Source organism: Takifugu flavidus, chromosome 12 (genome assembly GCF_003711565.1).
Source record: "Takifugu flavidus isolate HTHZ2018 chromosome 12, ASM371156v2, whole genome shotgun sequence".
NCBI classification, from domain to species: Eukaryota; Metazoa; Chordata; class Actinopteri; order Tetraodontiformes; family Tetraodontidae; genus Takifugu; species Takifugu flavidus.
The window spans coordinates 8,518,909-8,541,219 of record NC_079531.1 but is presented as its reverse complement, the minus strand read 5'-3'; the positions used below and the strand labels follow the sequence as shown (position 1 = coordinate 8,541,219).

General features: G+C 39.9%; 1 protein-coding gene across 1 annotated transcript in view; it reads right to left on the bottom strand.

Moving 5' to 3' along the window:
- elna (elastin a) overlaps positions 1–5,258 on the bottom strand; it is a 34,539-nt gene extending 29,281 nt beyond the window's left edge. The window contains exon 1 of the mRNA XM_057050328.1: positions 4,979–5,258. Within this exon, the coding sequence (XP_056906308.1) occupies positions 4,979–5,054 (76 nt within the window). The 5' untranslated portion in view covers positions 5,055–5,258. The remainder of the gene's footprint in view (positions 1–4,978) is intronic.
- Positions 5,259–22,311: the final 17,053 nt, after the last annotated feature.

The window sequence follows — 22,311 nt, the reverse complement described above, 5'->3', positions numbered from 1 at the left end:
GTCGCTCAGCTTCCAAATATGGACAAGAGAGAAATTGTGAAATTTTTCCAAAGTACCTCCCGTGTTAACTGCAGATTTTACAGTTGACTTTATAACTTAAAAAAGTGAGTGTTGCCTCATTTAAAACAGACTGGTGAGTAATGTGACATTTCCATGACCCAGCTCTGAGGTTGTTTTCTAATTGCCTTTTTACTAGCTAATTAAACCCTCTTAGAGAAAACAGTTTGTATGGTAATTACTGCCATGCTAAACACACTCATGTGAGCTCATGCACAGATTTCTTACACATGCAACCCTCACAAAACTTAATGGTGGCTTTCCCCATAATTCGCAAAAGATCTGTCACAGCACAGTATGGGAAGCCCTGAAGAAAAGCGTTTGCACCACTTTGACGTACTGTGTAAGTTTCAATATTAAAAGGGGCGTTGGCAAACGAACCACAGTTTTCCACAAAGATTTCATTCTTTGCTTTTTGGAAAGCTCTCATACTTCAGTGGAGCGGTGAAGCAAACACTATTCCTGGCATCCGTACATCTCTCGTTATCAGACATGTGACAGCTGGCCTACTATCAGTGAGGGCCTGCACTCTCCTCAGTGCAATAGAGGGCGGAGGAGGAATGTGAGGAGCATCAAAGGCTGTAAAAACTCATTCTGCACTCTGTACTGGCACTGAGAAATCAGAGGCCTCCACAGATGGTGACAGGTTCACTCTGTAAAAAGGTGTGATTTCAATTCTCTCATCCCCTTTGGTTGTCTTGGGCAACTTGGAATCCAACAGGTAATCACTACAGCATTTGCAAAGACATGCTTTAAGGATTTAAGAAATGTTTGCAGGCTCTTCTGAGAGAGGAGTGCTGAACATAATGTGACACAAGAAAGAGCTTGAGCTGAAAAATAGACACTATTACTATAAAAGAGTTTACTTTTCTTTTCAGAGTGAAAAGGTTGAAGTAATATTTAGCTCTACAGTTTTAAAGTGGACAACACTGTGTGTTTTTCTAAGAATAATGATGAGTTGTTTATATATATATGTGTGTATATATATATATATATATATATACACACACACACACACATATATATATATATATATATATATCACCAGAGACAGAAAGAACAGAACCTAATTTTGTGCATTTTCAAAAAGTCCACTAACAACAATGATGTTATTTCTGGCTGTTGATACCAAATATATTGATTCTAAATGCTTAAAGATGTTGCTCATCCAGTTCAGCTCTTGTCTTTTTATTATATATATAATTCTGCCAGTTTTGGCCTCTTGTTGGTAAATGAAGATGAACATCAACAGGCACTTGTGGGCCAAGACACAAATACAGCTCTTCAGATGGAGCCGCTCGGCAACAGTTGACCGTCTGCTGACAGACTGGCTGAAGTGAATTACTGTGCGTCTTTGGTAAAGACTTGGCACCGGCTGACTGCAGACCAAACATCTGTCTGGGAGTACAGCGTCATCGGCATCTGCACAAATGTTGAGGCGATATGGGAGTCTAACACCTCAGCCAGATGCACAGCTTTATGAAGCCCTTTGACCCGGATAGATCACAAATCAGTGGGTCCTTTTATTAAAACAGAACTACATTAATCTGTTGACTAAGGCTTCTGAGTCTGGTATGGATTCATACAGTGCAGATGTACAGAGTTACTTTAAAACCTCACGGCCAAGGTTAAATTGAAAATAGGACAAAAACAGAGCTAGCTTTTATGCTAGCTATCCTGGTGTAAAAATAGCACAGGTATTTACACCGACTTAAGGCTATGTCCAATTTAGTGTGGTAGAGCCTCTCCAGTGAGCTAATGTGCACAATACTGAGTGGAAAAGAACCTTCATTATTATCATGACTAACACCTGTGTTTATGTTAAGATTTCTTGCCAAAATAGCTGCTATGGTAAAGGTATGTTGGGTTGTTTATTCAAACACATAGTTAATTTTTTTCAGTGTTTGTTGCCTGTGCCAGACACATTCACAAACTGTCATCCAATTACAACAAATTATAATTTTTATTTTAGTTGGTATGACAACATGTAGCGGATTATAGCTAAACATTTGAAGGTGGAATAAGTTTCAGGACTTTTTATTCTGTGTCAGTAAGACATTTTGGACTTTGTTAGCAAGTTTCCTTGTTAACTATCCCGCTTTAATAAGCAACTATGAGTTTCTCCAGGAGAGGAAATATCCTGTGAGTTGAGGCCTGAGGTAATTTTCCATCCAGAAAAAACCTTTTGCTGAGGTTTGGGGATTTATTTATAGATAAAAAATTTGATTCATCTGTAGCATTTCTGTATTTGTGACATTTTCATTGAAACTATTTACTCGGGGTTTACAACAATAAATGTTCTTAAATTGAATTAAACCAAGCCTAAGTGTTAATACCTGACTAGTTAGCTTGAGCCACTAAAACTGATTTATGTTGTTGCCCTGAAAACATCTGTATATTAACTGTTCTGCCAAATGTTTCCACTGGAAAGTGTGAAAAGGGGCAATTGGATTGAGAGGATGACAGTGGTTTTTGTAGGGAAGCAGTGAAATACCAATGTAGACTTGCTATATTTCTTTTTTAATGTGGCATTTATGAATTTTTAGGGGCCTTTATACTTATCGTTAATAGGGAAAAAAAGCCCTGATTTGGCAGTTTATCCACGTGTGACCTTGTTGGGTAACAGTGAACACTGCACCAGCAGCTACAATAAAAATGTTTATGATTAAAAGAGTAATTTTCCATCTAGGAAACTACCTTTGCCATTAAAGTTTGGACTCTGGAATTTGCCAGTTTCTTAATAGTTGACCAGACTCTGTGCCAGAGCAACAGCCAAAGTTCTTACCCAAAAGTAAACCCTGTAACTGAAGAATGAGTACCGAATGAGCTCATTTTGTTGCAAATTAACCTTAAACCCGCTCATCAAATTAAAATGTCAGCAACACAGAAATCCCCTGATGTCTCTGGCAATAAAGGATCAAGACAAATCCTCCCTGAATTAAAACCCTTAAACGGTTCCCTTAAGAGCCCCTCAGCACCGAGGTGCCCATGCCACATTAGTTCCGGATGCTGTGACAGGAAGCCGAGCCCGCCAAAAGAAGAATTAGAGCTAGAGGCAGCATTAGCTTAAAGATTCGAGTCCATCTGAGTCTCGACCAGAGACGATAAGGTCGGGCTGCAGCTGAACATTTGCATTTTGCAGCATGATGTCCAAGCTCGCAGTGATTTCATTGAAAGTGCAGAGAGCCAGACAAGTGTCACTGATTAATGGATTAAATGCATCTAAAGTCTCAGGGCTGGATCTGGCTTTTGCCAAATGAGGCAGTTCCAGCCGTACTAAAGAAAATATCACACAACCTCTTTAATCCTTTGGAGACTGTGGAAGAACAGAGCAGTGATTTTCCCCATTTTTCATCTCCCACTGGTCTCTGCTGGTCAGAAATGTGCTATTAACTGTGTCTATCATAAAGGCAAAACTAATGATTTTGGAAAGAGTCTTCTGGTGGGTTTTTTCTCCATAAATGCTAAATATGACCTTAAAAATACACCTACCTAATATTCATCATTTGTAATATGTAGACAGAGTTCGCTGAACTCCTGAGGTGAAGAAGTAATTTGGAGAATTTAATCAACAATCTAAACCTGGCTTTGATCGAGTTATCAAAGTGAGCAATAAAAAGCAGACGCCACTGGGCCTAAGCTGTGTCAACACAAATTTATTTTGATAAGAATAACATCCTGCTTGCTCTTATCTTTGTGACAGATGTTGTTTGTTTTCGAGACGTGCAGCGAGTCTGGGTTATTCTGCACTGACGGATAGGTAACGACAGAACCCACTCACGCTCACAGATGACAGGGTGGAGGCTGAGCCATGGCTGCACCCAAAATATTATAAGGAAGGAGAAAAAAGTTGCTTTGTTTCTGGATTAGAATGCACAGGTGCAGATGGAAGTGGTTTAAATGCCACAGAGATGTTTGATATGGATATTTACTTTAGATCAAAGTTGTGCTGCTTTCACTAGACTGCAAGTTCTTGGATAATTTCCTGCTATCTATTTAACATGAAAGAACCTACAGAAAAGTGTTTGGCACAGAGAAGTAACATGAAAAGACAAGTTACAGGGTTACATATATTTACGGTCATGACCAGACAAACACGGATTTTTGTCCAGGATCCAAACATGATGCACACCAAATGCAATGATTTGAATCTGATATATACAGCGTCAATTGACTTGTTTCCAATAAACCACTATTGACTGCCTCCAGATGCTAGACCCTTTCCAGTTCAGGGCCGAATAACTCAGAGGATCTAAGCCAAAACACAGACTGAGATTCAAATGCCAGCAATCCAGAAACGAGAGCAAAGAAAACTTACAGGTTTGCATTAGAGTAGGTGGGAAATCATGTTCACAGCCCCTCTCTTGCTCTCGTTTTCTTTCCCTTGCTGTCTAAGTGCATCTACAATTTTATTATGGTTCTACTTTTGGGATCACACAAGATTCAGTTTTTATGACTGACATGATTTAGGAGGGGGCCTGTACATGTGTGTGGTTCTGGAAATATATGTGTGACGTACAATTGATACACTAATCACAGGAACAGACGTGATTATCAGTGAGTTAACATGCAGAACTGAATCCAAACCTTTATTATAGTTGCAAGAAAATATCTAATAATAATTAGTCCTTCATGAATCATGTGTGGGATGTGTTTAACACCCAACCAGAGTTCAAGGATGGAACCTTTCTTGTAAAAGTTGCAGAAACTCCCAAATAGTCTCGATTATGCAGTGTTTATATGAGAACTAGTCTTAAACATTTTTTAAAAATGCATTTAATGCTGAAAAACACCAGAAAAACTTTTAATGAACCTTTCCGCTTAAGGGTCAGCGAGGCATAAAAATGAAAGCGCACCTGTTCTGAGTGCGCGCTTGACAGAGCAAAGATCGCGTCTCAGTCCACTCGCAGGACACACTTACCTCCTTGAAGAGCCGGCTGAACCAGTGCTAAAACGAAGAGTCCACAGAAGAGCAACAGACTGTGTCTGCTAGCCATCTCGCTGCAAAATGCACCACCCCTCTCCTGATCAGCTGGTTTTATTCACTTCTAACAAATTACCTCAAGAGCAAGGGGACAGTTGACTTAGGGGGGGGAAAGAAGCACAAAGAAGTTTGTGCAATGAGCAAAGACTGGATCTGTGGATCACCTTGCAGTTTTTCTTCTCTGTGTCTGGTGTTGGTGTTTTTATTCTGGTCAGTCCTGCCAGCAGTGCGGATGCTGCTGCCAGTGAGAGAGAGAGAGAGAGAGACAGAGAGAGAGGGAGGGAGAGAGAGAGAGAGAGAGAAGCCCCCACCTCATCCTGAAGGAATTGAGGTTTCTGCCAAGCATTCGCATGGATACTGAGCAAATTTATGTATATAAAAAGAATAAATAACGAATCAAGGCAGTGACTGGGGGGAGAGCAAACCGCATATCCAGATAATTATTCTGACTCTAATTTTCAGCTGGCTGGCTTTTAAACACAAGCTGTGACATTTATTTGTGCCGTTTCCTTTGAGCGAGCCATCCAGAAAAACAAGTTCAACTCAGGGAAAAAAGGACACAGCAACTATCAGCATGTGTCCGCAGAATATCAGCAGAAGACATGACGAAGCCACTGGCTACAACCGAGGAGCTGGAAATAGCAGCGCACTGTGTCTGGCCTTGTCTGGGGTTGTAGCAAAGAAACCTGTCAGCATCACATACAATGACTAAAGGGCATATTCCAGCAAAACTCTTACATGAAGGAGAACAAAGTGCTCCTGTTTCTCAAGAGCTGCTAGGTTAGAAGCTCCAAGATAAGAGACACAGTGATGAGGACAAAGCTGGAAAATCAGCCTCTGTCCACATTTTAACTACTGCAAAACTGCCTTAATGCAATTTAATTGATCATCTTAGATAACCTAATTGCATAGACCATAAAGATAGACTAGGTGGTAAAACTTCCAAATACAGTTGGGGGAGAAATTCATGATATTAATTTCCTGAGTCGGCAATTTAACTAACCTGCAATTTAACTAACCGATAAAAGATTTTCAGCATTGAATTAATGGCTGGAATTAGGCTTTCAAGGTTTTCAAGTATTATCAGTTACTCTGGTCTTTTTAAATAATGCACCACAGTGACCTTTAGTACAACATCCACCCCATTACTGCCGTTTCTGAGAGATTCATGACTAAAACAAGTAAAAGTGAAAGCCTAACTTTCAACCCTGCGGTGTATTTTACACAGCAAATCTCTTAATAAAAAAGGTTTTACAAATCACAGACATGCCACTAACAGGACGCATCCTCTCCAGACAACTTCGTTGAGATGAACCCTGGCTTAACGTGTCTGGCTGTTCCTTCTCCAACACCTGTCCGCTGACAGGCTTCTCATTCTGTGTCTTTTGTTCAGCCCCCAGACACATAATTTTGAGGGTGAGGGGGGATTCGTGTTGGGGAGTTTGAGCAGAGGTGCTTTTTATCGCAGAGAGCCGGAGCCAAAGTCATTACTTTCTCAGAAGGAACCTGATGGACGGGGCTGTTGCACGCATGCTGCCGGCTTCTGCTCTCCAAGAGACACAGTATCCTTCAAAGTAACGACGGCTGCTGTTACGACATCACATTTAGGGGGAGATATATATTAAATAGTTGCACAAGAACACTAAAAAATTCAGGAAAAAAGAAGTTATTTACTAAATATGGTGTCATTACATAACTTCTAAATAAAGCACATAAAATTCATAAATTCACAAGATTGATATATTGAACTAGTTACTGTTTATATTTGTGATACATCATTTTGTATTCCTGAGTGACACATTTTTACACTCATTTGCTCCTCTGAGAGCTTGATTTATGTTTACTGCAGATTAATTAGGTGCAGATGAATGATGTGACAGATCCTGTTCCACCATTTCCTGAATTTGCTCTAACGGATCGGGGCCATGTGAGACCAGTCAATTCTGGGACTTGACATGGTTTGTATCAGCAATGCAACTTTTTTGACAGGTACGAATCTGACTTCCTCAAAGGGAACATGGACGCATGCTTTCACGCCACAGTTTTGGCTTCTGCCGCACTCGATTTCACTCATCTCCATCGCATCGTCGGCCTTGAGACGAATGCCTGCAGTCGTACATCATCCTGCGTCTCGCAGTCAATCATGTTTCGCAGAGCACGTTTTGACAGACGAGGTGGCTGCCCAGCGTTTGGTCGCGCATGCTTGCGAGCTCGCATCAGAACAGCCAAATCATAATCCTCAACCTGCTTACAAAATTCCTGCAGCTAATGCAGAAAGGATGATTTCAACAAGAAAATCTGTGTTCTTGGTGAACTCATCAGATGCACGTCAAAACGGCAGTGAACACGTCCAAAAACCCTATTATAATCAATCAGTAATTAGGAACTATATGGAGAGCTCCAGGCCCTTATAATTACAGTAAATCATTAGTCATAATCCAAACATGAGGAGGACGCTGACATAATGCCGTATCCTGTGTGGTATACTATTCTTTCCATGTTTGATTTGGGACCAAAAACCCCAGCTGACTAGTCTGTTTGGGAACTAAACATGTTCTTTGGAAGAGCGAAATGTTTTCCTCCATTTATTTGCAAGTCTAAATATCTATTTTACCTCATGTCCGCTTCATCTCCTCTGGGTTGTGTTGTTTGGGGGCTTTGCCAAAAGGTCTGAGATTAACCAGACTTTGGTGAAAAATTACGAAAAGTCACCCTGGACTGACTCTTATTAATAAACACCCATTCTTTACAACAAGTACGTTGCAGGAGTCATTGAGTGTTTCCACTTAAACAGCACATTGTTTGTGTGTCCTATACGAATCATTCTCAGAGATAAAGGTTATTCGTTTCACACCGGTGGTGTTGGGTGTTAAGGTTTGCTTAACCTTTCAGGAACCTTTAATGGATTTAGCAAAAGTAATTATATGCTAGTTGCTCACAGACGTTCCTCCATCAGTGCGAAGCTCTGGCCAATCTTAATTGCGAGTTGGCTGCCTTTGAGTGCAGATTATTCCATCCTGATTGAAGATTTCAGGTGGACTGTGATTTAACCTGTTCCGGGGTTTACATGTACCAACATATTTGTCTGAACAGCAATCAGACACGCAGGCCTGATCAATACATCACATACGTTAGTCACCTTTTCGACTGCTGTATGATATTATAAGGATATTTCCTATAAAGAAAAGTAGGTTATTTCTACTGAATTTGCAGTTATTTTCTGGAAAGTGGGCCATGGCGCAATAGTCAGCAACACACTCTGGCACAAAAATAGACCCGAACACGTACGGGGCATGAGAAAACCCACACATGCATTTTCAAACCTCCAGGCCATGGAGGCCTGAAATTTCGGGTTTTCGTTTTATATAACTCAACTCTTATGACTCTATGCAAATAAAATTTCATACATTTTGGATCAAGATGCTTTCTTATTGTATTTCTGCTCTCACTAATATCAGGCGACACACTGGAGCCAACGCGGTGAACTGTTTTAGGCGCCATGCATCTTTGACAGTTTGGCCCTTCTTTTCTTGCTTGGTCACATTAACATTTCTTTCCACAAAGCGTGTCTGCTTACGTGGCACCTTTTTTTCCTAAAGAGGAAAAAAGTCATTCGCCCTTCAGAACAGCCACTGCAGCCATTTGGTTCCAGGCAAACTCTCACCTGTTGAATATGACGCTGAGCCATCACCTGTCACTATGGCGACCAAAAAATCTGACGAATGACTTGGTTTTGGCTGTGTCTATGTCAGGCTGGAGCTTTCACAGACAGAAGTGTTGCTGGTGTGTTCTGTGTACCTCACATGTTGGAAGCTTGCTCGGTGAAATCATCCGTCTGTTAACATAGTGTTAAGTTATCTACCAAGCTAACCTTAATCAAAACCAACGTGAGGCGTGTTTTTATCTCATCACACGAGTGCTTCATTCCAGCGCCCTGCCAATGCTTTTTCAGTAAGAACACCATGTGGACACGAGCCCTTATGTTGCCAAACACACAGGCCTTTATTTCTGTCTTGGAGACAAGCGAGCATTACAAAGACCCTCGCTTTAATGGCTTTGCACCTTCAGGCGCATTTGGCACAGCATCACAATACAATCCGCTTTACCCTCCCAAATATGTTTGGCATTGGGAAAAGCAAAATTAAATCTGTGTGGATGAGTTTTGAGGTTATAGCCAAGGACCATATCTGCTGTCTGAGGTAGATGTATTTTAAATTCCGAGGCGGCGGAGGCTTTGATTACTAACAGACATGCTAATTATTTTTCTGTTCTAATATGTCCTGACTGAGTTTCTACAGATAGGCCACCGCCTGAACAGTCCTGCAAGTTAAGTCAATTCCAATATTTCAAAACGATAAGCAAGTAACTGGGGGCCACGATCCTATTGGATGTCACAGATGGTATGCAGAGAGGGGCGCATGTGCTCCTACGTGTCCTCTCATGCATCCTTACAAAAGTTTTTGTTTTTTGACACAGGCAGCAGTGATGTCCAATGGTGAGATCACAAAGCAAAGCTCAGTCCTCCAATGAAAAACGGCTGTAATATAAAACAGATGTTACCACATATCACTTCAATTCATAATTTATAGACCGACCTATAATTTTGGATTTATTAACACCACTCATATGGTGCATCTTATAAAGACTAAACAAGTGGTTGTGTCAGTTGCATAGACTTTACTTTCTTTTTAAAAAGGGAAATAAAGAACAAGTCTGGCCAGTAAATGGTTTTAGTGAGCAAATTTGTGGACACGCGCAGCAGACAGTATAAAACATTGCACTTCAACTAAATTCTCCTGCAGTTCTGGACGTCCCCGAAGGATTATCGACTTTGAAGTGCCATGAAACAATCAAAAATTGTTGTTTAAGTTACCCGATTTGCTGCTTTGGTCTTGCTAATGCAACTCCCTCTCTACAAGCAGTGACAATGGCTACAGCAGAGCGCGTTAGATGGATGAGGCACCTTGACTGAGGTAGAAATGGTAAATATTGGCTAGCGAGCGACGCTAATCTCCGAACGCAGGGACACAGCCCATGGTTAATTTACCATCTGTTCAAGTAGAAAAGTTTTGCTCGGCTCGGTGGTTTGCTGATACATATGGTGTTGTTTTGTTGTTTAACACTTCACACATGGATGACTATTGGTACAATGAACCGTTGTTCACTGGTAAGTGTTTACATCTTTCTGTGGGGTATTGTAATGGACCAGCTCCGAGAGGGCTACAATGCAGTAATCACAGAGTGAGGTTGGCGAGCCATGTTGTGTAATTCAGACCGCAGAAGAAAGAATCCTTTCAGTCTTTGTCTGCAATACTTTTTATTTGTTAAAAAAGAAAACCCACCAGTGTCTTGGTGCTGTAAAAAATTGATTTAATGGTTTGTGGTGTCACCAACATGCCCAGAGAGGAACACTGGCACACACCCAAACACATCCAGACCGCACTCCAGCTGAGGTCTCTTTGGAGTCAACATCGCTCCGTACTTGAAGCATGCTGCCGAGCCGCCCAGAACCAAGCCAAGACTTCCAAAAAACCTGATGAGTTCTGGTGGTGGCCAGGCCAGGCCAGGCGGCGTGGTGACTCATATTTGGCATGTAGACCTTCAGATTTTAAGAAAGCCTTTGTAGGCTGTCAAGCAGAACTTCCAAGTCCACATGCATCCGTTGAGTCGTGTACTTACCGGTACACATTCCCCTTTTTTTCTTCTAGCTGTTCAAACTCAGAGAACATCTTTTTGTAAATTGCTCCTGTGATGTCATGACAATTCTATTCTGGTTGGAGCATCACTATGGAAACTTTGTTTGAGCGCTTTGTTAGCTAAGTATTAAAAGCTTTATTGTGTCGCAGACATACTGGTGCAAAGTAGCCAAGCGACTTTATGTCATTACTAGATTTTGTAGAAATGTGAGGGGTGATATCATTTTTGGGAATAAATTCAGTGATCTTCTTAAGAAAATTCATCTTTGTGTCCCAAACCAGTCATTTATAAAAAATATGAAACAAATTCCTCCTGTAGGTTCTCCAGTTTGTTCATTCTCAGCTTTAGACAGATCACCCAAGAAAATCTGCTCAAATATTTGCTTATTATTTGATTTTGCTCTTATCAGAGTGTTTCTCAGGCTTTCTCTGGGACCGAGAGGCCAAGAAAGCGTAGCTTTGTGCCGCTAAAGATGGAGTGTAGCCATCAGAACTGCCTGAACTGACATTCTGAGGTAAGTATAGCAGTTTTATTTATTCGCGCCTTCCTGATGTAGGAAAAATTTACTTCACGAAATGAGCTTGTGGCTACTTTCACCTAATTTCTCAGGGATCAGTTAAGAGCTGTGACACTGGCTTCCAACAATCACTCGAACACACTTCCTCAACATTGTTATTACTTCCGCATGTCCCCCATAACAGGGCTCAGACCTGTGCCAGCAGGAGGGAGTTTACCACCCGCGATAAGTGCTGCGCTGTGTGAACCTGGAATAGTTGTGTTTTCAGCAAACATGCACGCTGGAAAAGCCCCTTGCAGCTTGACCTAATCAACAGATAAGCCAGTGGGTTCTCATACTGGGACTAAGTGGGTCACAGTTAGGATGCAAAATGAATTCATTAACTTAAAGACACAAAGAGAGGAGCATTCTAATATCTCTGGCCCTGTTGTGAAGCTGGTCACGCACTAGGTCTCTTTGCCATGTTGACTGTATAAGATGCTGTAAAACCTGCAAGCCCACCTGCTGTGAGCAAGGGGATCTCTGAATGTAAACATATTCAAGCTGTTGCTCAGGGCTTTTTTCATCCTGTCAATAATGTAAAAATGCCTTTTCAGATCAGACAAGCACTGTGCAAAAATAACACTGCTTGCAATGCAAGGCTGGGCCTAGTTTAAAAGCATAGTCAAGGTCACATGTGTTCTCTGTTCCGTTGTTCTTCTTATTAATCTAAACTTGTGAATAATTTTGGCATACTTATGCTATTTGAATGTTAATTCTTCTCCGCTCAGAATCTTTGTTTTTTAACACTGTTATTACCATGAGGTGTTACATTGGGCCCAATGAGGTTGGGCAGGATAAATATTTGCCCATTTATGTGTGGAGAAACCAGTGTGTGTGCTGCTTCTAAAATGACAGATTTCTGCGGTCATGTCTTAACCCTTTGATATGTGACCACAGAAATCTGCCCGGGATCCGTGTGGAGATTTCAATTAAATCCAAACATGAAAATGTGAAAAATCTTGTTTGCAAACTTGGATCAGATGCGAGGTTGGACAAAAGACTTCTTTGGCAGAAGATGCCACCGGGTCGGAGGCCCCACAGTTAATCCTCCAAAGGTATCAAAAGAGAGCAAAAATTGGCAACAACGATAGCAATCAAAACAACTTCTAAACCATACACAATCCATCTTGAAATGAAATACACGACACCTCAGATTATAGTGAAATGGATATTGTATTGATCAGGTCATTAAACTAAAACTAATCTTGATAAGCCTTCTTTGAATTCATTGAATTCCAGTTAAAACTGCGCCGTGTACTAATGTCACGTCATAAATCATCAAAGCAAAATGCACAGTGACCCAAGCAAAAATAACATAACCTTAATTGTACTTAATGAGAGTTGGTCCACTGAATCATAGCAGCTTCAGTCCAGTATCAACAGAGCAAACGATGGTCATCAACCTTGATTGATTGGTGGAGAATTGAATAATATTTTTAAAAATGGAAAGCACTCGGCAGCTGTCACCTCTGGATTATTGGGGGAGAGAAGTGACATCGATATAAAAACAAAATGCCTGTTTCCTTGGTGTTTCGCTGTAAAAACATGTGTCTATATCACTGTGAATTTTGAGCCTCGGCGGATTTACGTAATCCTAAAAAAAAACACCAAAAATTAGATAATTACTTAATGGGTGGACTTTGCTGAGATCACAAAAAAAAATTAAAAATCACATTTTGCCCAAATAATGTAGTGTTTAATTTATTTATTTGAAAATAGGAACCAAGGATCTTAAAAAGTTTTGATTTGAAGAAGATTTCTAGGGGCCCTCAGCCATGAAAACATTAGGAAAGCATTAAAAGACATCCCATTTTAAAATTAGAACAATATTAAGTGTCATTATAAAGAACTAGCAGAACAACAAAACAAAGACTAAAATGTCATGATTTAATAAATGGGAATTTAAGTACAGTTAAGAGCATTCCTGAAAAAGAAACACTGAAACACAATAAAGACAGGAATTCTTGACCAAAATACCACTGCTTTTACCAAAAACTCATTAAACATTCCTAAATCCTGATGAGACGTTAAGCAAATCCCGTGATCAATGCTGAGATTAAAAAGTGATCTTAGTGGAACATCACTGTCTGAGCAGCAGTTCTACTATAATAGAGGAGAGGAAAAACTAAATCCCTAAACATGGGAATTGAATTGTCACACAGAATATTTACAGTTTGTTTAGACAGACTATTGTTCAGTAAAGATTTATACACCAACATCGTCATTATGTTTATGTATAACCAGGTAAGGGGTCAAAATGATTGAACTAGAATAAATAATTGATATGTGTTCTTTGTCTGCTTTCCTTTGCAGTCATTATATTTTAATTTATTTTTTCTTGGCACTTGCCCCTTGCCAGCAGCTGGAACTTACCTTCTCTTTCATCATCCATTGACAGTATCACCAAACAAGACAAACTTGTTAGAAAATGACTTCAAAATATATTCTAATGCATTGTATTAAATTCACTTATTTTCTTTTTTCCAGATATCATTTCTTTACCATATCCCCATATTATAATAAAGAAAATACCTGTTTGTAAATAGTCAAAAACACCTTATATCAGCATTGCAATCAGTTGTATTAAAATGTAATGAAGTGACACCAAAGTGTGAGGCCTTGCTACTGAAGCCATTGTTTACACGATAGAAAGTGAATCACTAACAAATGAAACTCAGTTACACAGAATGAAAACAATAAAGCCGTGAGACTGAGTCATGTCATGCAGCGCAGCGCAGCAGGGAAAAAAAGGGAGGGTGAAGAAAAATGAATATTATGTGCAGCTGTTTTGTACTATCTTCCCACACAGGAAGTCAAACCAAACAAAAGAACTACAAGAAGAGAAAAATGCATGATAAAATCGTAATGGCATGGCATAATTAATCTTACTTGTAGGGCACCTTAATCTTGTAATCCAACTTTACTGGAAATATCCTGATGCAATATTAACACAGATGCGCAACAGAATGATTGTTTGTAACATTACCAAATAGACCCCTCCGTGAGGAATTCAGATTTGGGGAGCGTGTGCTAACATGTGAATTACTGGGGTGCTGAAAATACTTCAGAATTTTCTGGTTTTAGATCACCAGTTGGGCAGCAGCTGCTTAAAGCTGTGTGCCAGATCAAATGTTTACCCAGACTGAAATCACATCGATAAAAGAGAGGGGAATTTCATTGCGCTATAGTCATCAAGAAGCTCATTGGTCTTCTTGAACATTTGGCTTCTTTCTGCTGAAAGTCATCTGACATTTTAATCCTGCAGAGGGCAGAAAATTCCTGCCCATGCCCAGCCCCGTCCTGACAACACCAGCATTGACCTGTGCAGGCAAATCTCTACACTGGAAGGATTAAGGCCCGTTCACACCAAAAGTGGTTTGTGCACACAGCTTTTTTTAAAAACCCAGTAATAATTCCATTCCCACAGCCAAATGATATCTGTAATTTTTCTTACTGGTGAGTCTCATCAGACGTCATCCGGCCTGTGATTTCAGAAACGCACTGGAGAACCCAAGTCAAACAACATGGAAGGGCGCATGGATGCTAGCATGACTATACTTAGATTTCCAGATTTTCTTTCAAAGCATTCAAAGGAGCCTCATTAGAATTGCAAATTCACCCATCAACCCAGATGTAGCATTCATACTGCTGCAGTCCGGAGGCAGAGCCGATAAAAATCCAGGTCTGCTGCAAGGTCATTTGACCCAGGAGTGAATACCGATCATACTCATTCCCACCAACTAAAAACAGCCAGATATTAGTGAGAGTTACCTGTTTTTTGGCCGGTGAGAGGGGGACTCTTGTTTAAACATTTAAGATTCTCTAATAAACCGTACTGCCAATGCTTACCACTTGGTATCCAGTCAATTAAACACATTTCTTGCAAGTTGAAGAAATGAGGTCAAAAAATAAAACTCAGACATGAGAGAACTTGGGTGGCTGCACATGTGGCATTTATTGCTGGTATTGATAAGGCAATAAACAACATCTCTGGATTCTATTTCTTATCCTCACTATTCCAGTGGGAAATGCTCAAAAAGAGCTGACACAAAACTCTAATTTGGCCCTCTTTGTTTTTATTAGGACTTCTTTTTAAAGATGTGTTTGATTTAAATAGACAATTAAGTATTTACTCCTTCTCATACTGTATCTACCATGACCAGGAAACTGGATTCGGCCCAACTTGTGCTCGGTCATCCACTATGATCCTCAAAGGCGCCACAAGTTGTTTTTTTTCCAGCCTTCCAATTTTTCAGTAAGTCAAATTCACACGGTGTTGTGTTGCAAAATATGCAACACAAAACCTTTCAGTCCTGTTGTTAATTAGAACCTCTGTCCCCATATTTCCCCCGGAGATGCTCGGCATAGTTTACACCATGTTCAAGAACAGTTTGGTATGTGTCACAGTGTGCTCAGGGTTTGAATTTATGTGAAATCCAAAGATAGAACGCTGCCTGCTCGAGCTGAATTCTCCAATGGCACAGCAGATGATCAAGCGATGTCCACCCGTAATTCTGTCATCAGGCATTAAGGAAAAAATGGCGCCACAGCCACATGAAAACACTGGCGCAACTGAGAAAATTACAATTCATCTTTCTGCCTTTATACCATCGCATATTTTATGTCTAAGCCCTCGGTTTAAAGGATGAGTAAATCATAAGTTGTCTTTGATGCCCCACTTGCATTCAACATTGACCTCTTACAATCTTCTCTCATTTGCAACAAATACCACAGCCACATTTTAAAGAGGTAGTCAGCAAGTCAACATCACCAATGGCGCTGAAGGTAGAACAAATAGGTCCTATGATCCCTATATTCCCTTCTGGCCAGAATCAACACCTCTGGCCGATCTATCACAACAACAGAATGGAAAGAAAGAGGATGTCACGGAAACAGGTAGTTACTAACCAACACTATATGGACATAAGTTTGAGAAAGGCTGCAGGAATAGTTATGTAAGAAAAACTGGCATTATATACAAACATCTGGCTGGAGTTTCATTATAGAAAAACCCACGTGATGCCTGATGGGAGCGGAGCAGAGGTTAAAAAAGGATAAAAATCAATGGAGCACCATGCAGTAATAGCTTTCATCTTTAAAGATGCAAACACCGATATTGCACTTTCTGTAATTACATTTCCATCCATCATGTGTGTTCCAGTCACACTTTCTATTCATTGAAAATAAATCCTTCAGGACTCTTGAAAGCATTTCTAAATGTTAGGAACGCTTTCCAAATCTGCAAAGAATTTCTTGTCCAAACATACAATTGATTTTTAGCAGACGTTCACTTTTGTGGAACAGGGTGGCAGCAAAAAAGGAGGAAGAGGGAACACTTCCTGGTGGAACAGACGCACCATTCAATAGTAGAGGCTTTTTCCTGACATTCCCTTTGGCATATTGTTGCAGTTGTCACACACATTCATAACGTTGGCCCGTTAATTTCTGGATGTAGTTCTTGGCAGGGGAACGGGAATGCTTAATGGCGCAAAACTAGTGCGTAATGTCCAAGATATGTTCACTGAGCACACTCAGGAAGGGTTTGGCATTATTGTTCTCTATGTAAGATAATTAACTTGCCTTTGCCAGCTTGGTTACAATTTGACAACTTCTAGCATGGTGTGCAGCCCATTATATACTGGTTCAACTAGTGCGTTCAGTCTGGGCTTGAAGACTTGATGATTAAAAAGGTGCTACTACAGTAAATCATTATATTTCATTTATTCATTTATTTCTCCACCAACTCAATTATTAATGCTCTGCCTATAATTTACTCAGAAGTTGCTTCAAAAACAGAAGGGAGTCAGCATTATCAAGCATATGACGGTAATTTGAGATGTAATATTGAGGATTGACCACTTTATTATCATGTTTTATAAATTCCCCTGCAACATTGAGAGATTTTAGCTCTTTCAAAGAGATTTTAGCTGTTGAGCAAATGCAACAGTTTTGGCTCGGACTGAATCATGTTTTCTGGACTGAGATGATTTCAACAACAGATAAAAACTTTATGATTCTAAACACGTGTGTTTCAAATGTGGCCTTGACTGATCCAGATTGCCACATCAATTGTTTTTTCTTTTAGTTAACTAAAAACATACTATCTTGGTTTATGACTTCAGACCAGCTTACATCCACATGAATTCTGTCTGATAATTGACTTGAAAATGCAACATTGTTGCGCAGCAAATGACAAACACAAAGGCCCCTTGTTAATTATGCTGTACTAACACAAGTCAACTACAAAATCACACCCAGAAAAGCAAGGAGTGTGTATTAGTAGACATGTTTTCACCATATTTTTGCCATCCGTCACTCAATTTGGGTTCAATGTAGGCAAGTTCTATTTGAAACTTGCGAGTGGGCCAGTTGAGGAAGTTCAGAAATGAAATATGGCTTAACACAAACCTTTGAATTCCCTATTATAAGCAGATCACAGCTTGAACACACTAAGTATTTTGATAGTCAGGAGTCTGGAGTGCAGCTGAGTACCCCTGCTCTTTTCATCTTATCTATTGAATGCTGGTGGCCCTGGAGCACCGCTCCTCCTGATCTGATGTCAGAAGGATTAGTGTCACGCTTCTGTTAACTTTTACAAAAGAATAATTAGGACTGCTGTCATTTCTAAGCAGGAATATTAAAGGTTCAGATTTAGCTTTAATGAATCTCAGCTGTTTTTGACTCACAGAAAGTTAGCTCTGCGGCCCAGGATGCATGAAGCAGCCTCACTGATTGTTATGTGTCAGCTTGTGTGTAGGTTGGGCCTAAAGATCTGTTAACTTCGCCCACATGCTGTTCTTCCTCCTCCACACTTGCACCATGATGGACGGCTCTATGCTGATACTGTTTGCTCTTGTTCATTTGCAAATAATAAATAATGAAATTGTGGGGCTCCGCCTTTTCATTGTGTTGCAACTTTTAAAGCCAGTCGTAACACGAATGAACTGTTTAAATATATTTCTCTGATTGAGCATCTTGCATACATTGTGCAGAGTTGTTGCTTTGTTACTGCTGTGAAGGTTTTTGGCATACTAATACCATGTCTACAAACTGCCACCCCCTACTGATATGGAGAAGATGAATAATGTCGCAGATTTATGGTTATTTGTTTTACTCTTGGTGGCGTACTCCATCTATAACTGTTTGTTCAGACTGTAACACAAGAGCTTACACAGAGGAGAGAGAATATCTAAGGTTTAAGCTGTCTGAGGATGAATCGCAAATTCCTAATGAGGAGCAGAAAGCGGGTTGGACTCATGAAGCCTTCATGAGCTTCTTGAATAATAAAATTATAACTATTGGAGAGAAAATCACTCAGGTTGTCCCAATAGCTGCTTGTCAGGCATCAGGTATCTTGGCTCTAGAAACATCGAAAACATTTCCAAAGAACCCTTAATTAGAACGTATAAACCTTTTAGAGATATTAGTAGCAATTTACTGTGGAATATTTTTCCCTTGATTGGCATTTTTTTCCTAACCAGATTATTTTTTGTTACCAACATTCTATGAACCCCTGACTTAAAAATCAAGCAAATTCCTTAAAAAACCTTCACGTGATCCAAATAGGTTAGCAACCTATAGGCCTGTATCAAACTTTCCTTTTATTTTCAACATTTTTGAGGAGATCGTGATGAATTGACTACCTGCAGAGAAAATGTGTTTGAAATATGTCATAAAGTTTCACAGTTATGCTGATGATACACAGCTGTACTTGTCTATGAACAGTTGGTCAAACCTCAGGCTTGTCTTATGGACATAAAGTCTTTGAAGACATCATATTTCTTTCTTTTTAATTCAGACAAGAATGAAGTCATTGTGTTTGATCCCAAACTCATCAGGAATAGATTAACAGATTTCTCTAGATGGCATTTCTTTAGCCTCTGCTTTGTCTGTGAGGAATCTTGGAGTAACATGTGAACATTTGAAGATCTGTCTTCAGAGTGCCTTTTTTCATTGTGCAACATTGCAAAGTTTAGGAGTGTATTGACCAGACTGCTACACATGTGCCTTCCTCCATTGCATTATTTTTTATTTAATTTAATTTCACTTGGCTATTCCAACATTTAAACGCTCACTCCTGCTGTTCAACTATCTTTCAGCAGCTGCTAATACACACAACCAGCTCTGAAGAGCACACATTGCAGACGGATCTATTTGTAAAAAACATCTGAGAGCTGAGCAGACATCTGTTGTAGTTAACTTTGCCTGTAATTATGTTAGACCGCTAGCTGAATTTGTTACAACATTACAATGACCCGGCAGCGAGTGACCTCAGAGAAAGAATCACTGCAGGCGAGACACCTCGGCTCAAATAGTCAGGCCAAAACACGGAAAACATGGCTGCAGAACATGCTGGGACATGGTAATGCCTTCCAGACTAGAGGAGGCCACACTGAGGACAGAAGATGCAGAGGATTCATAGCAGCTCTGAGGAGGGCTAAGACTTTAGCACTGACAGGAAAGACAAGACAAACAGAAGAGTAACAACAGGAAATGTAATGTTGTTGGTGGAGTCACATCTTAAATTAACAAGGCAATTAAATCTGAACTGAGCTTGATGGTTGCCATTTTGTGGAATACTAGATAAATATCAGTCCTATTAAAATGTCTATAATGGTGCTAGAGAGGGTTGCCCAGTGATACAAAAGGCTGTTGGTTCTATCCCTGCACACTACATGTGAGCTTGAGAAATGGAACCCCAAAGTAGCTCCTAAAGACAGCTCAAACAAGACTAGAACATCTAGGATTAGCATATAGCATTAGCAAACTAATTAGATCCAGATTATCAGTCAAAAGATCAAAATAATTGATGCATAATGTATAGCTCCGTGTACATGCATAAACCACAGTTTACATGTGAGCTGCACTTTAGTCTGTTGTTAATCCTTTCAGCAGATTTGAAAATCTATATCATTCCTGTAACATCTAGTTTTAAATTTAAAGTTGTGGACAGATCACTGAAGCAGATCTAGAGGAGGTCGATCAAGCCTTTCCTCTTTGTTCATCACCTTGATACATCCTCAGGTAGCAATTTCCTGGAAACTTTATAATCTCTTCACATCATCTCAACACTCCCATGTTTAGTAAGCAGGGAATTTATGTAAACAGAAAATCTATTTTAGAGTCACAGTAAATCACTTCATAGCTAGTTTTGTCTCAAGCGGAACACAAATGACTCATTTGCTGGCACTGAACTCTCTCAACAAACACTGTCTGCATGTTAAGATGAAATAAAATTATCCTCTGGCATGCTGTAAAACAACCCTTAAAGAAAAATCCACAAGGCTCTCATTGCTATCGATAAATTAGTGTGATCAGATAACTATAAAGAAAAGATCAAGGAATCAAAAATAATCTCCAACAAAAGCAGAACGCATTTTGGGCCAGTGGGATTTCTGCCCACATCCTGTCCAGATGAATGCACAGTTCTTGATAAAAGTAGGTGCTCGTCTTCAGCTACGCAATAAACAGTTGCACAACAAATTCCTGTCTGGATAAATCTCAGGTCCACCTAAAATTTATGCATTTGGATGATACCGGGAAGCTGGAGAAGCTGAGCTTGGACTGCAAGTCCTAATATCAGGAACATCTAAAAGTGGACATGAACACAAACAGGTGATGACCAATCAGGCACGTTTGACCATCTCTGACTTCATATGTTCAATAACCTGACAGTTTTACACATATGGATCACGGTTATAGTCTCAGCTTAGACGTTATCCTGATTGCTCTTTAGTTTTTTGGTGGTGGTGGTGTTGGTGTGTGTGTGGTTGGGGCTGTTTGAACTGTTTCCAAAGGTCAATCAAGTCAGATATCATACTTGTAGCTCACAGTATGATTTGAGACTGATTGGCCTTCACAGAGTCTGATTGCTCTTGCTTAAACTACAACCTGCAAACATAGCAAGGTTGATGTTCATGATTGTGCACAATCGTTTGTGCATCTCCAAACATACACATAGCCTGGTATAATATTGCATCGTACTATGAGACCATAAATAGCATAAGCCCTTTGCAGCAGGGTGTGTTTTGGGAACATGCTCACACGGGTCTACAAACATGGGATACTTTCTGCTTTTGGGATCTACTTTTTCAGACTCATTGACAGTTCCTGCTCTCTGATCTCCTATAACCACAATGTTATTGTTGGGCCGGTTCCACTGCTTTTCATCTGTTTTAATCGCCGTGTTTAACCTCTGCAGAGCAATCTATCAAGACGTCTTGTCTCCGAGGGGCAACGGAGATCTATGGAGGATTGTGGCCCGACAGATATATGACTTGCTTATATTCTGAAGGGAATAAGCAGGCTAATGCAGAAAATCCTTTCAGATAACATTAAAACAGAAAAAGACACCCAAGCAGCTTCATTTGCATAACAATTTCTCATGTGGTTTCATACTGCACAACACACATGGAAATTCAGTCACTCTGTAGTTCTCATGGTGACTGAATTTCAAACTCATTAATCATTCGGTAAAAAGCATCACAAGTCATCACAAAAGAACTGTAAAGTGATATTAAATAACTGTTGCAACCACTTGTATTGTTCTAGACAACATGCAGGCATTAAAAAAAGGGTTCTCTATTTCGCAGCTGTATGAAATTACATTCATTTTTGCAGAGTGATGTTGTGACAAGCTGAGCTTGACAAATGAGGAAAATGTAAATAAATATTGCAGGATGCAAACACAGAGGAAGCTATTAGAAGAGAATGACAGTATTTATCTCGTTGCATGGTGGCTGAATCTTTGATGTCGCTGGATAAGCAATCAGGCTTTTGGGTTAACCTTTGACCTCTTCCTTGTTGGCCTACATCTTGACGTCACCGGTCAGTGGTCCAGAAACTTTGAAATGCAACGTATGTAATTATTTATGCTCTTAGAAACTGGCAACACCAAAGCAAAAGTATAAATCCTTTTAGCTGATAGAAAAATATCTGGCAAATAATTTAGAAACATTTCTTATTACATGTCAATCAATCAACCAATCAATCAATCAATCAATCAATCAATCAA